Source organism: Schistocerca cancellata, chromosome 1 (genome assembly GCF_023864275.1).
Source record: "Schistocerca cancellata isolate TAMUIC-IGC-003103 chromosome 1, iqSchCanc2.1, whole genome shotgun sequence".
Lineage (NCBI taxonomy): Eukaryota > Metazoa > Arthropoda > Insecta > Orthoptera > Acrididae > Schistocerca > Schistocerca cancellata.
Window position 1 is genome coordinate 869,806,968 of NC_064626.1, and position 12,025 is coordinate 869,818,992.

The window sequence follows — 12,025 nt, forward strand, 5'->3', positions numbered from 1 at the left end:
TCTGTAAACTCCAGCTGTCCACAACCTAAATCATACTTTACTGAGCCTAGAAAAGCACAGGTATTTGTAGGAGGCTGGAAGGTTACTGTCAAATAATTTTTATTTAGGATTCTGTCCAGTTTAGACAAAGTGTTGCCCACATATGAAATGCCCTGGACTTGGAACGGCTCCTCCTCATTATCTTGCAAGTGGTTACATTTATTGCTTGTTAAAGGTGTCCTAATCTGATGTGGGGAATATCCATTACCTTTGAACATAGATTGTAGGTGTTCCACCTCTTTCACAGTGTTGTCTGATTCAACATGTACTTGGTGTACCAATGTTCTAAGAACACACATAGTCTGTGCAAGACGGCAGCTAAATACATGTTAATACAGGTTTGTATGTGTGATATGGGCCAACAATTTGACAAAGAACTTACACACAATATCACCATTTTAAATGTGCTTGTCCCCATAAGATGGAACAATATTCAACATACGACACTAAACTTGACAGATGATGGTCTTGTAGCAGTAACCATTGTGCATCTGCCATCAAATCTATTTTCATTCAACTTGGCAGCATACACCAGCAATGTCTAGCGTGATACTCACCTGAATATAGCAGAATGGTTTTAAGCTGTTAAATACCATGGCAAATTGTCAACATCTGCAGCTGTAAGTGTGAAACCTCGTGGAATATTGTTATTTTTGTTGTTGTTATTTTTATTTTCAGAGTCACTACTTATTCTGCCACATGATTTAATTCCAGAAAGAGTTAGCAGTAGTTACTACAAATTTACACACTCTTTTAAATGACTCCAGAATGAATCATTTCATATAGAAAGCTAGAAGAGCTAGACAAACTCACAATCAGATGTCAAAATACACTTTAGTGAAGGTGTCGTGTCCTGCTGTGACATAATGTGCATTGGCACAAGGAATTGCAACCTCAATGGACTGATGAAATTAAAAACAACTCATGAGCTCAAGAAAACTGCTGCCTTTACAATGATGATGTTTGCTTCATGTACTTTGCTAGTGTGTATTAAGGTAGAATTCCAGCATTTGAAAGTATATTAAAACCTCGCAGTGTGTTAAATGGCAGTGGAATTATCACACTACTGTTGCATACAATAACATCCTACATCAGCAAATGTGGCAATGGGGCTCCTAGTGCAAGAGTAATATTCATGTCTTCACCAGGCTGTGTGAATTCCTCCAGTAATCATGCTGCATAAGAGCTGATTGGCCTATACTCCTGGAAGAAAAGAAGGCACAGAACATAAAAAAATAATCTTGATAATGCCTGGTGGGTGAAGAAAAGAAGGTACTCAATTCATTAAAACCATGCACCTTATCATTATCTTCCACGTCTGTGGTATAAAAGTCAATGGTAAAAGTTGAGCCACACAGACAAGCAACACAATTGCATATGCATGACATTTCCAGGCTACACATAATACAGTGGTTTTTAACACCTTCAGAAGGGTTATTACATGTACTGACAACACCTAAAATTTCTGGTGACAACATAGCAAAAACTCCAGCCAGGAGGGTATGAAGATGTTTAAACCACCAACACCATTGAAGGAAAGCCAAAAAACAAAGGACTGAAAAAGAAATTGATTTCAAAGCTGTCTAACAATATTATGGTAATGTGAAAAGAGCCTGCCGTGGCAGCAGTGGACTGTAAAGTATGCTGAAGGGAAACAACATCCCATCCTTTAAGCTCTAAACTGTTGTACATTAGCAATGATGGCAGCCAGATAAGGAAGCAGATGTAAAGAAGGCTCATCAATAAATAGGTACCACTCCAGGTATAGTGGTAATGTTGCTCTGTCCTATTGTGAATAGGCAGTATTCTTTGAGGATTATTCACTTTATTAAAACAGTTTGGCCATCCCATTTCCATAAAAACATAATGAATATTTTGTCTTGCTCTTTGAGAAACATACTTGAGCATAGGCATTGTTGATATAAAATAAAATCTGTTGTTGCCGACTAAAGCTCATACCTACAGATAAGTTGTTGAATTCTATAAAATGAATATTCTTAACATACTGGAAATAACTAGTTTTGCACTTCATGAATAAAGTAATTGCTCTTCTTAAATAACAACACTCATATTGAAGGTAAAGATTTTCTGTATTCTCATATTTAAACATAAGTCCCACTACTTCAGTTTTAAAATGCATTTAACATGCATTTTTACAGGTTTTTTTTCGTATAACAATAATGCATTCTAGTTTCATTTTCTGGGGAACATAACTAGATTTTTCAATAGTGATTGACAATGCCTTCTTTCTGGGACATGCACATGGATTCAGTGATACTCCCCAGCCTTTGACCCACTGCAAACAGCCACCGTCTGTAATGTCAGCTGTTGAAGTGAGCAGCGCTGTACGGATTGCCAAAAGATGACATTTTCTCAGTATACTTAAAAATAAAATTAAGAAAAAGGTGCAAGTTAGTACTTCACATTAACAAACAACTCCATACATATCAAAATCCTTGTCTCAGTTGTGGTGGCAAGTCCTGTCAGAATGTAAATAAATTAGGAGTTAAGGAAACTATACACTGAACAGCGGAAGAGTTCAACATACACATACAAACGCATACACGCATCTTTGCATCTACATTGTGCCATCCAGACACGTAGTGCCAGGGTTGCAGTTTGGCAAGTAGACTGTATGGAGATTATGTTGGATGGGGTGGGTAGAGGGAGAAAGAGGCAGGAAGCAGGAGGAGGGGTTAGCGGTAGGTTTCTAGCATCTCAGAGGGAGGCAGCAAATGGGCAGGATCGGAATGTATGCGGAGGGGGTACCAAAGCCAGTGAGGTGCAGCGCATGGAGTGGGACAGGGTGGCAGTACATAGGGAGGAGAAACCATTGCTAGAGGGTACGGGGAAAGTGGATTTGTGGAGATTGAGGCTAGGATAACTGCGGGAGTGAAGGATGTGTTGCAGTGATAACCTCCATATAAGTATCTCAGAAAAGCTGGTGCCGGATGTAAGGGTCCGATGGCATAGGTTGTGAAACAGCCATTGAACTCGGGCATGTTGTGTTCAGCAGTGTGTTGTGCCACAGGGTGGGAAACTTCATTGTTCGCCACACTTTGGCAGTGGCCATCCGATTTTCTGGACAGCCTTTTGATGGCTGTGCCCACATCAATCGCTGTGCAGTGATTGCAGCAGAGCTGAGGTATGGCTGCTTTCACTGGTGCCCCTTTGTCTGATGAGATAGGATAAGCCTTTGAGAGGACTAGGATAGGATGTTCTGGATAGACCCTATAACACTCCCAACCCATTGTCCCAGGTGTCACAACTTTCTCTACCCAACAGTTTCCTCTCATTCTGCCCTACCATCCTCTTCCAATCCTCGTCATCTCATTGTGTGTCGCACTTCACAGGCTCTAGTACGTAATTGTCACATACTTAGCCCATGCCACTGCCACCCTTTCCTTCCACATTTCTATCCTGCTCATCTGTTGTCCACACTCCATCTCCCCTCTGAGCCTGTCCCTAACCTCTCCTCCTGCTGCCCCCCTCTTTCTCCCTCTATCCACACAACTCAACACAACCGCCACTTCCAGTCCACTTATCAAACTTCAAGCCCAGGATTGTGTACTCAGCTGGCACAGAGTGTGAGTGTGTGTTTTGTATTCTAGCTTGACATAGCTTGACAAAGGAATTATTATGAAAACTAGCAAAGTTTTCATTCTGTTTTGTGTGTGCTTCTCCACTACTCAACTCTTCTGCTGTTTGGCGACTGGTCTCCTTTAATCCTATGATATTAATGTTATTAACTTCATTTTCTTTTCTTTCAAGTTTGTAAGTGTAAACTTCTGTATTTAGCCACATTAAGGAAAAAAATGTGGTGTAATGGGCATAAAACATTTCTGATAGACATGGTTCATGCTATTAAGGATTGTCCATTGTTCAGGATTTGTGTGTGAGGACTGTCTCTCATGAACCACGAAAAGCCTGTGTGTTCACCTGTAGGAGACATCTTGAGACATCAATCCCATTTGTTTCTTGCCACCATAGAAAGGTTGACCACGGTGGAGTGGCTCTCTCTCTCTCTGACACACACACACACACACACACACACACACACACACACACACACACTTGAGGAAAAGTAGCAGTGACATTTTAGGCCCATGTGGGATAGTGGTACTGGTTTTACCTGCCACTGCAGACATCCTCAGATAATGAGGCTCTAAGTGTTCTTACCACACATCTGCCCCATCCATTTCCCCCTCGTGTATATCTAAATGTACATAATATGCCTTGGGACCTAACCAGTATGTGCTGTCAGGGTTGAGCTGTTGAGATCCTTATACAGGCCTGCTTCAAAAACACAAGCCAGACCATGCATCAGCACTGCACTCATATGAGGTCTTCCTTTGCCATTGATTGCGTGTCTCCCACTTTTAGTGGACAATGGTTGACAATTTGCACTACAGTGACCAGTTCCTAATCTGGGTACACATCAAATACTAAATAGCACACAACAAATACTAAATAGCACACAAAAGGAAGACGTTAAAATGGTGTTTTGCAAAACTAACTGGGTGCTGTACAGCCAAGTGACTGTATTTGAACAGTGTCAGTGCCCACCAGTGAGAGTGAACCAGACTGTGAATGTGACACCCAGAGCAATTGCTGCAGCAATTCCAAAGGCTTAGGAGGTATCATTTCACAGTTAACCTAACCTCACTAGAGACAGCAATACAACAGGCTTCCCAACACGACTAATACCAGTTGGAGACAAAATATAGTCGTATATCTCCACCAACAGGAATGTCTTCATATCTGTGTGTAGTTCTTCTTGTCTTGACAATATTTTAGATTCTAAACTGAATAAGGATGTCAAATTAAACACCTTTTAGCTGTCCAGTTTCCGAACTTATTTTATTTGGCTACCAGTTTTGGCCATTCACTACACCATCTTCAGACCCCTGTCCGAAGTTTAGGAAGATTCCAACTCGGTTCTGGTCATAACAGGGGCCAGCAATACTGGTTTAATAGATTTCTGTTTGCTATAGCGATCACATCAACCAGCACCATCTGGTTGAAGTGATCGCTCTAGCAAACATAAATCTACTAATACCAGTATTGCTGGCCCCTGTTTTGACCAGAACCGAGGTGGAGTCTTCCTACACATGTCAGGGGCCTGAAGATGGCGTTTTAAATTGCCAAAACTGGTAGCCAAATAAAATCAGTTTGGGAACTAGACTTCTTAAATGTGTTTGATTTGATGTTCCGTATTGAACAGCCGAGTCCTGCAACCGTCTCTGAAAAGGTGGACATGCAGAAATATAAGTTGAATAAGACCTATGAGACTGATCCGCCTAGATCAGTGTTACCCAAGGCAACAACTTAAAAATAAGCGTTATTGTCTTTGCCATCTTATATGAGTATAGTTTCACTATATTTTGCTCCTCCGTTAACCATGCAATGTAACAGTTGCATCTAGTGTGGTAATTATTGGGAGGTGTAGAATGTACGCGTGAGCTTCAGATCATCAGCAGAAAAAAAATATGTGGATGGGCTTTCGCCATTCTTTGTGCGTATTTAATCCACTTACATTGATATAATGGACACTGATCTAAATGTGAAAGAGTTTGTATGGTTTCTAGGCCAGACACCTTGTTACAGACCAACTTGTGTACCACAACTAAGGGATTTAAAAATAAGGTCCCTTATAGCATTTAACATCTTGCAGAAACTTAACCACAGGTCTGTATGTGCGTATGTATCCAGCCTTTGTGCTAAAGCTAGCAAACCACCGTAATCCATCAGGTGAAAACTTTTCATGGTGCATCAAACATATTGGTTCTTATCTGATATGCAGTGATAGATGCTCCATATCATTGAACACCATCCCATTGAAATGACACTTGCATATCACCCATGAGCAACGCAGAGTTTGTTGATCCTAATCTGATCAAGTTTTTGCCCTGTTCGGAAATATCATCGATCCAGGGCTGGTCCTCATACTTGGAAATCATCATTTATTGAAACTTTCTGCGCACTTTCTTTTTAGCATCGGACTTGTTTAAATGATATTAATTTGTATATTTCATTTCTAGTGTATTTCATTTTATTTTGATAATACATTAATGTCAATAACAACAATACCTAGCATTTTTCCCAAGTTGTGAAGAACATAGGACCATCAGTCTAATTTCTCATGCAGCTAAAGTCTTGCTGAGAGTGTTGACAGAAGGCTATATGGCAAGCTGGATAGAGGGATTGCAGAGGAGCAGTTCGGATTTAGAAGAGGAAAAGGGACAAGAGATGCTATTGGCCTGTTAAGAACTATAGGGGAAAGATATATGGAAAAAGGTAGATAAATCTTTGCTGTTTTTATAGATTTAGAAAAAAGGCTTTTGACAGAGTTCAGTGGAACAAGTTGATGGATATTGTGCAGAGGAAAGGAGTAGATTGGAAAGAGGGACGACTGATACAGAATCTATATTAACACCAGAAAGTAAGGATAAAGATTGGAAATGAAATGTCAGAAGGAAGCAGCATTGGACGAGGTGTTAGACAAAGTTGTTGCCTTTCCCCACTGTTGTTTATGCATACCTTGAAGAGATTATTGTGAAAGGCTTAGATGGGAAAAGATGAATATGTATTGGCGGAAAGAGAATAGAATGTATAAGATTTGCTGATGACATGGTATTAGTGGCAGAAAGTGAGCGGACAGTGAATAACATGCTGAAAGATCTGAATGAAGCTTGTGTGGAATATGGGATGCAAATAAACACAGGAAAAGCAAAGAGTATGGTCATCAGTACAAGATGCAGACTGTCCAATACTAAAATTGGACAATCTACCAGTAGCCAAGTAAATGCATTTAAATATCTTGGAAGCACAATAACTGAAGACTTTAAATGTCACCAGGAGGTGAAAATTCGAATTGCTGTAGCGAAGGAGGCATTCAACAGAAAGAGGAGACTCTTGTGTGGCAAATTAGATAAAGGTCTAAGGAAAAGGCTTGGCAAATGTTTGTCTGGAGTGTGGCACTATATGGGGCAGAAACATGGATGCTGAGATGAGAGGATGGAAAAAGGTTAGAAGCATTTGTGATGTGGATGTGGAGGAGAATGGAGGGAATAAGCTGGACAGAAGAGTATTGGAAAGGGTTGGTGGGAGATGATGTCTGCTGAAGGTTGTAAGAGAAAGGAAAAAGAACTGGTTGGGACAATCATTGAGAAGGGAGTGCTTGCAAGCAGATGCTTTGGAAGGATTAGTTTGTGGGAGAAGTATGAAAGGAAGAAAGAGATACAAGATGATAGATGACAGAAAGATAAGAGGAAATTATGCAGACCTGAAGAGGATGGCAGAAGACTGGACAGCCTTGGAGAACTACCATGTGAAAACCTGCCTTTTGGCGGAACACTGATGATGATATCGCAAGTTGCTGTCATCGTATTTCCATAGTTTCTGTAGGTACAAAATTAAACATAAATTTTTTATAGTTTAAGAACCTGTCTTCTTTTGTCGTTATTTATATAACTTCGAATTTGTAATATAAACAAATGAATATTATCATTCAGTGTGGCCTCTGTTGACATAGTTAATTGATGGTAGCTTTTGTTGATGTCAAGAATTAAAATTTACTGTGACAGTGTAAGCTTTTCTGGAGTTTAGGCTGATAGTTTGACGTCAGTAACTGCACAAATCATGTGAGTTATGTTGTTCACATATAAAGCAAAAGATTCCATTTAATAAATTACTTATCAAAGGGCTTTAGAAGTTAAATAACACTAGTAGATTGAAAAAAAATTGTGATACTGATGACTGTAAAAATTATATACTAAACCTATTTAACGAATCAAATCCAAAAGGTATTTTTTGCTGTGTAACCCACTAATGAATTGATGCATACATTTGAGATTATAATAATGTTTTAATGAGATACTTACATTTTGTCGCTAATGTTTAAATATGCTTATATTTCAGGTGTTTGAATGACAAATGTCCGGGAGATCAATAAGAAACAAGAATATTGAAGAATGGTCATTTGAAATGTCCTAGTGTAACACATGTTTTGACTACAAGCATTCCAAATTTCTGGAAGCCTGCGGCATATTATTGTCTTATGTAAGAGCCATACTTCCTTTTCATCCCCTCCTCCCTTCACTACCCCCCCCCACCACTTTGACCCCATCTCCCTTTCACTTAATGTCTCACTCCTACACACACCACTTTTCCTTTGGTGATTTTTCCACTGTGAGTAATTCTGTGATAGTGATGGAAAATGTATTAATTTATTGTTCTTTTTTATATAAATCAAGTGTAGAACATTATTTCACTTGAATATTTAATAAATAATATTTTTAATTGGTGTATGTTCAATAAGACAGCTGCTAGTAGTTTTTTAAGTCCAGATTTAAATCCTGAAGGTTATCAAAGATTATGAACTCATCACAGTTGGGATGATGAGACTGAGGTGGCAAATTGATGTGTTCCCATGCTCTTAACAGCAGCAGTGACTTCTCAAAAGCGTTTCCTCTGTATTTTTTTATATTTTCTCTTTCTCTGCCAGCTGTTATAAAATAAGTTAAAAATTATACCATTATTTCAGCCTTTAGGGCTCAGAGCTTTAAAATGAATGAGAATGCTGCTCACACTGTTCAACAATGTGCATTTAAATGACCACATCATCAGAATTAGTGACACATACATGTAATGTGTGGTCTTCTTTTTGGCACTGATGTCAGCATTGTAAGAACTTCGTAAAACACCTTTGAAGGCATGGGTAACCACCTTGATTGATGAGCGCTCAGCTGCTGCCAGCAACCTGTAAAGATTGATCAAAGCTGGGTTCGAGATGCATACATAATGCTCCATGGCATCACAAGAGTGCTTAATAGGAATGAGGTATGTGAATCGAGGGACATGCAAGCCCCTTTGTATGTGGATTTTCCCTCAAACCATTCAGACACAGCCTGGGAACAAAGAGGTGGTAAATTACCTTGCTGAAGATGTATGTAGCCTGTGAGCTTCCAAAGTTGCAGGATTGGCACAGATTCTGGAAATCAGGGAATATCTGAGAATTTCAAACATATCAGGGAAATCTGGGAGAAAAAAATCACTGGAAAAATCTTGTTTTCATCTCAGTATATGAAATAGTTTACTTAGATGTCAAGCATCATTGCTGGTTGGGCACAACTGAGTACGTGTTCCACTTCCCTACTCCCTTATTTCTACTGCTGCTCCCCTTCCTACCACTCCTTCAGCTTGCAGTCAGTGCCACCACCACTTGTTGCCGCTAGCCAAGCAGCTGCCGACTAGAGCCAGGGAGGCGTGAGGAGTGGTTTGTTTGGGTCTGATTCTCAGAGGCTGTAGACACAGTGACTGGAGATGGCAGTCATGTGTGCATGGGTTGTGTCTGAGTGAAGGTGTGAATATGGATAGGTAGAATATAGATAGAGGCTATGGCCGAAAATTTAGTTGTAAGAGTGTGTGATTGTCTTTCTTGTGTGCCTGTCGGTGGCTCACTGATCTTCTTTACGATGAGTTGCTACCTATCCTCATAATTATTGAGTCTCAGAGTATTCACACAAGTTAGCTGTTGCACAGATTGGTCACCAACATGCTGTCTGACTCATGGATAGCTGACCGCATGAGTGGATTTTCGGGATGGACCAAAACCGCAGGCCATTTCTGCAGGTATCTAATGAATCTAGCCTGCCATCTGGAAGCCTGTCATTTCCCACTAATGTGCAGCCCTGCCTGTTGGATCTAGTCTCACCGATCTACCTGCAGTCCAGGTCTGTCTGTGTGTGGTTCTAACAGTTTCGGCGACGAGAGAAGCGGTGCAAAACTGGATTGCGCACTTTCCTTTTTTTCATATTACAATTGACTTACTTGAAACATTCAATTCTCTGGATATGCAGCTGCGTTGATCTCCACATTTCTTCTGCAAAGAAATAATGCCAGTTAGAGGGATTTAAAAAAAAAAAAAAACCCTCTCTCACTCTCACTTACTCTCTGCCTCTCTGCTCTTGAAATAACTAGGTACTCTCATAATACTTTCAGTTCAGTTCTGGTATATTTCCATTTCCACAAGTCTCACATAAGTATACAAATTCTTGCAAGTCTATTGCGTCTTTAACGTTTAGATACAATTAAGTATGTATACAATGTGGTGAGTTTAATAACCACCAGAAATTCAAAGACAGTTCTTGCTTCTATCATGTCTAACACCCGAATTAAAAGTCTCTGGTTAAATCATATTTCATTTGTTCATAACAATTACAATCATTACACGGTCAAACAATAATGCGTGCTTTCTCCTGTACATAACATACAGCTTCTATGGCGCGAGCGGCAAACTCTTGTCTGCACCGATTGACCGCCACGATTGCAGTATTCTCCCGAAACACGTCCATCTGCACACACAAAAACTGGTTGTGCGGTAGACAAATCTCCACTCTCCCACACTCATACTTAAAATATCGAGTGTTCGAGATGGTGGAAGACCGAATGTCTCTAGAATTTACCCTGAATTCTCGAGACACTACATATCCCTCCCCTTAGCTCAAACACACAATATTTCATACATATTCATTATGTACATTAATATCTCCCATAACACTAATTCACATTTTAATCAGTATACATTATATTTCTTCTAGTAATCGTGTACTTAATATCTAGCTCTTCTTTCTTTGTTTTGATAATAACTATCTGATCATTTCACCTACTATTGGAGTTAGTACTTTTATATCTAGAAATCATGTGGACAACATTCTTGATTTCCAATCACAAACTCCAGGTGTCATAGACACTAAATTATGTCATTCTTTACTCTATTTCTCTGCAATGTTTTTTCCTTTAGTACTTATTTGTTTCATTATCTATCGTAGCTTTTAGTCTGGAAGAACTCTGGGAAAATGAAAATGTTCTTTCTGACACTCATAAACGTAAAACATAACAATGCTAGTGGAACAGAGAATCCAAACTTACCAGAGTAATCTCTACAAAATTTTGTGACTTGTCACACTACTGTCCTTTCCCCTATAGGAACAGTACCTATACCTTATCTATGGGTTGATCCTATGAGTACCCTTTCTCCTTTTGTTTTGGCAGGTATGCCCCTTTTTAATTCCTATTTTCCTATGGTACAGGTCAATCCCCTTCTTGGTGCCCCTGTCCGCACAGTACAGGCCAGCCTTTCTTAGGTCTGCCTATCTGACCTTTTACATCCAATACATTCTGGGTGCGCTCTCCTTATCCTTCCTGTGTAGGCCTCATGCTTCATTACCCTAGTATACATCTTTATGTACACTATAATTAAATATTGTTGGGAAACTAAATCTGTTTCACACCTAACACTCATTTCTTAATACTTCATTTAATCCCTTAGAGTCCTCCATTATGCTTCCAATATGCACCACATGTATATTATTCAATATATAATACATTTACTTATGCTACACTTGTCCCACTATCCTACAAAACATCAGAACAAATGTTCGACTGACATTCCTGAATAACTGTCAAAATTAGTTCCTCCCTGGCTTATGCTCATTAGTTCGTCGCCGGCTTATACTCATTAGTTCCTCCTTGGTTTATGCTCTCCTTAATTACTCACACTTCCTTCTTATGTATCCCTGATGTGGAATTATTGTAGTTTTTATATCCTTATTTACATATGTGATACAGAATCGTCATTGTTCATATACATATATTTCCTATACATACATATTAATAAATATCTACATGATAGTTTTCTCAAGTGACTAGGTGATGTAGAACCGTCACAATAAACAGCCATGTGTGCATATTCCTCTATGTGCACATTCTTTCCCCCTACAACATTTGACGGTTCTTACGTCATTTTTATCTGTACTTCCTTTGTTTGTGTCTTTGTGTTTTGTTGTGTGTATGCATAATTGTGTCTGTGTATCCTGATTCTTCGGCCTACTTACACGAAATAAGTTGAAGGTTATTGGAAACCATGGAAAATAAGGAGGACTTCAGTGATTGAAGTATATGAATATGTAAAGAGGGAGTGATA

The 12,025-nt window shown here is 39.4% G+C and overlaps 1 protein-coding gene across 2 annotated transcripts in view; it reads left to right on the forward strand.

Annotated features, from left to right (window-relative positions):
• The window catches only part of LOC126189875 (E3 ubiquitin-protein ligase TRIM37-like), a 293,715-nt gene extending 285,535 nt beyond the window's left edge, over positions 1 to 8,180 (forward strand). Inside the window, exon 18 of one of the 2 annotated variants that reach the window (XM_049930977.1) lies at positions 7,960 to 8,180. In XM_049930977.1, the coding sequence (XP_049786934.1) occupies positions 7,960 to 7,993 (34 nt within the window). In that variant the 3' untranslated portion in view covers positions 7,994 to 8,180. The remainder of the gene's footprint in view (positions 1 to 7,959) is intronic. The other variant, XM_049930976.1, reaches the window with a different exon arrangement.
• Positions 8,181 to 12,025: the final 3,845 nt, after the last annotated feature.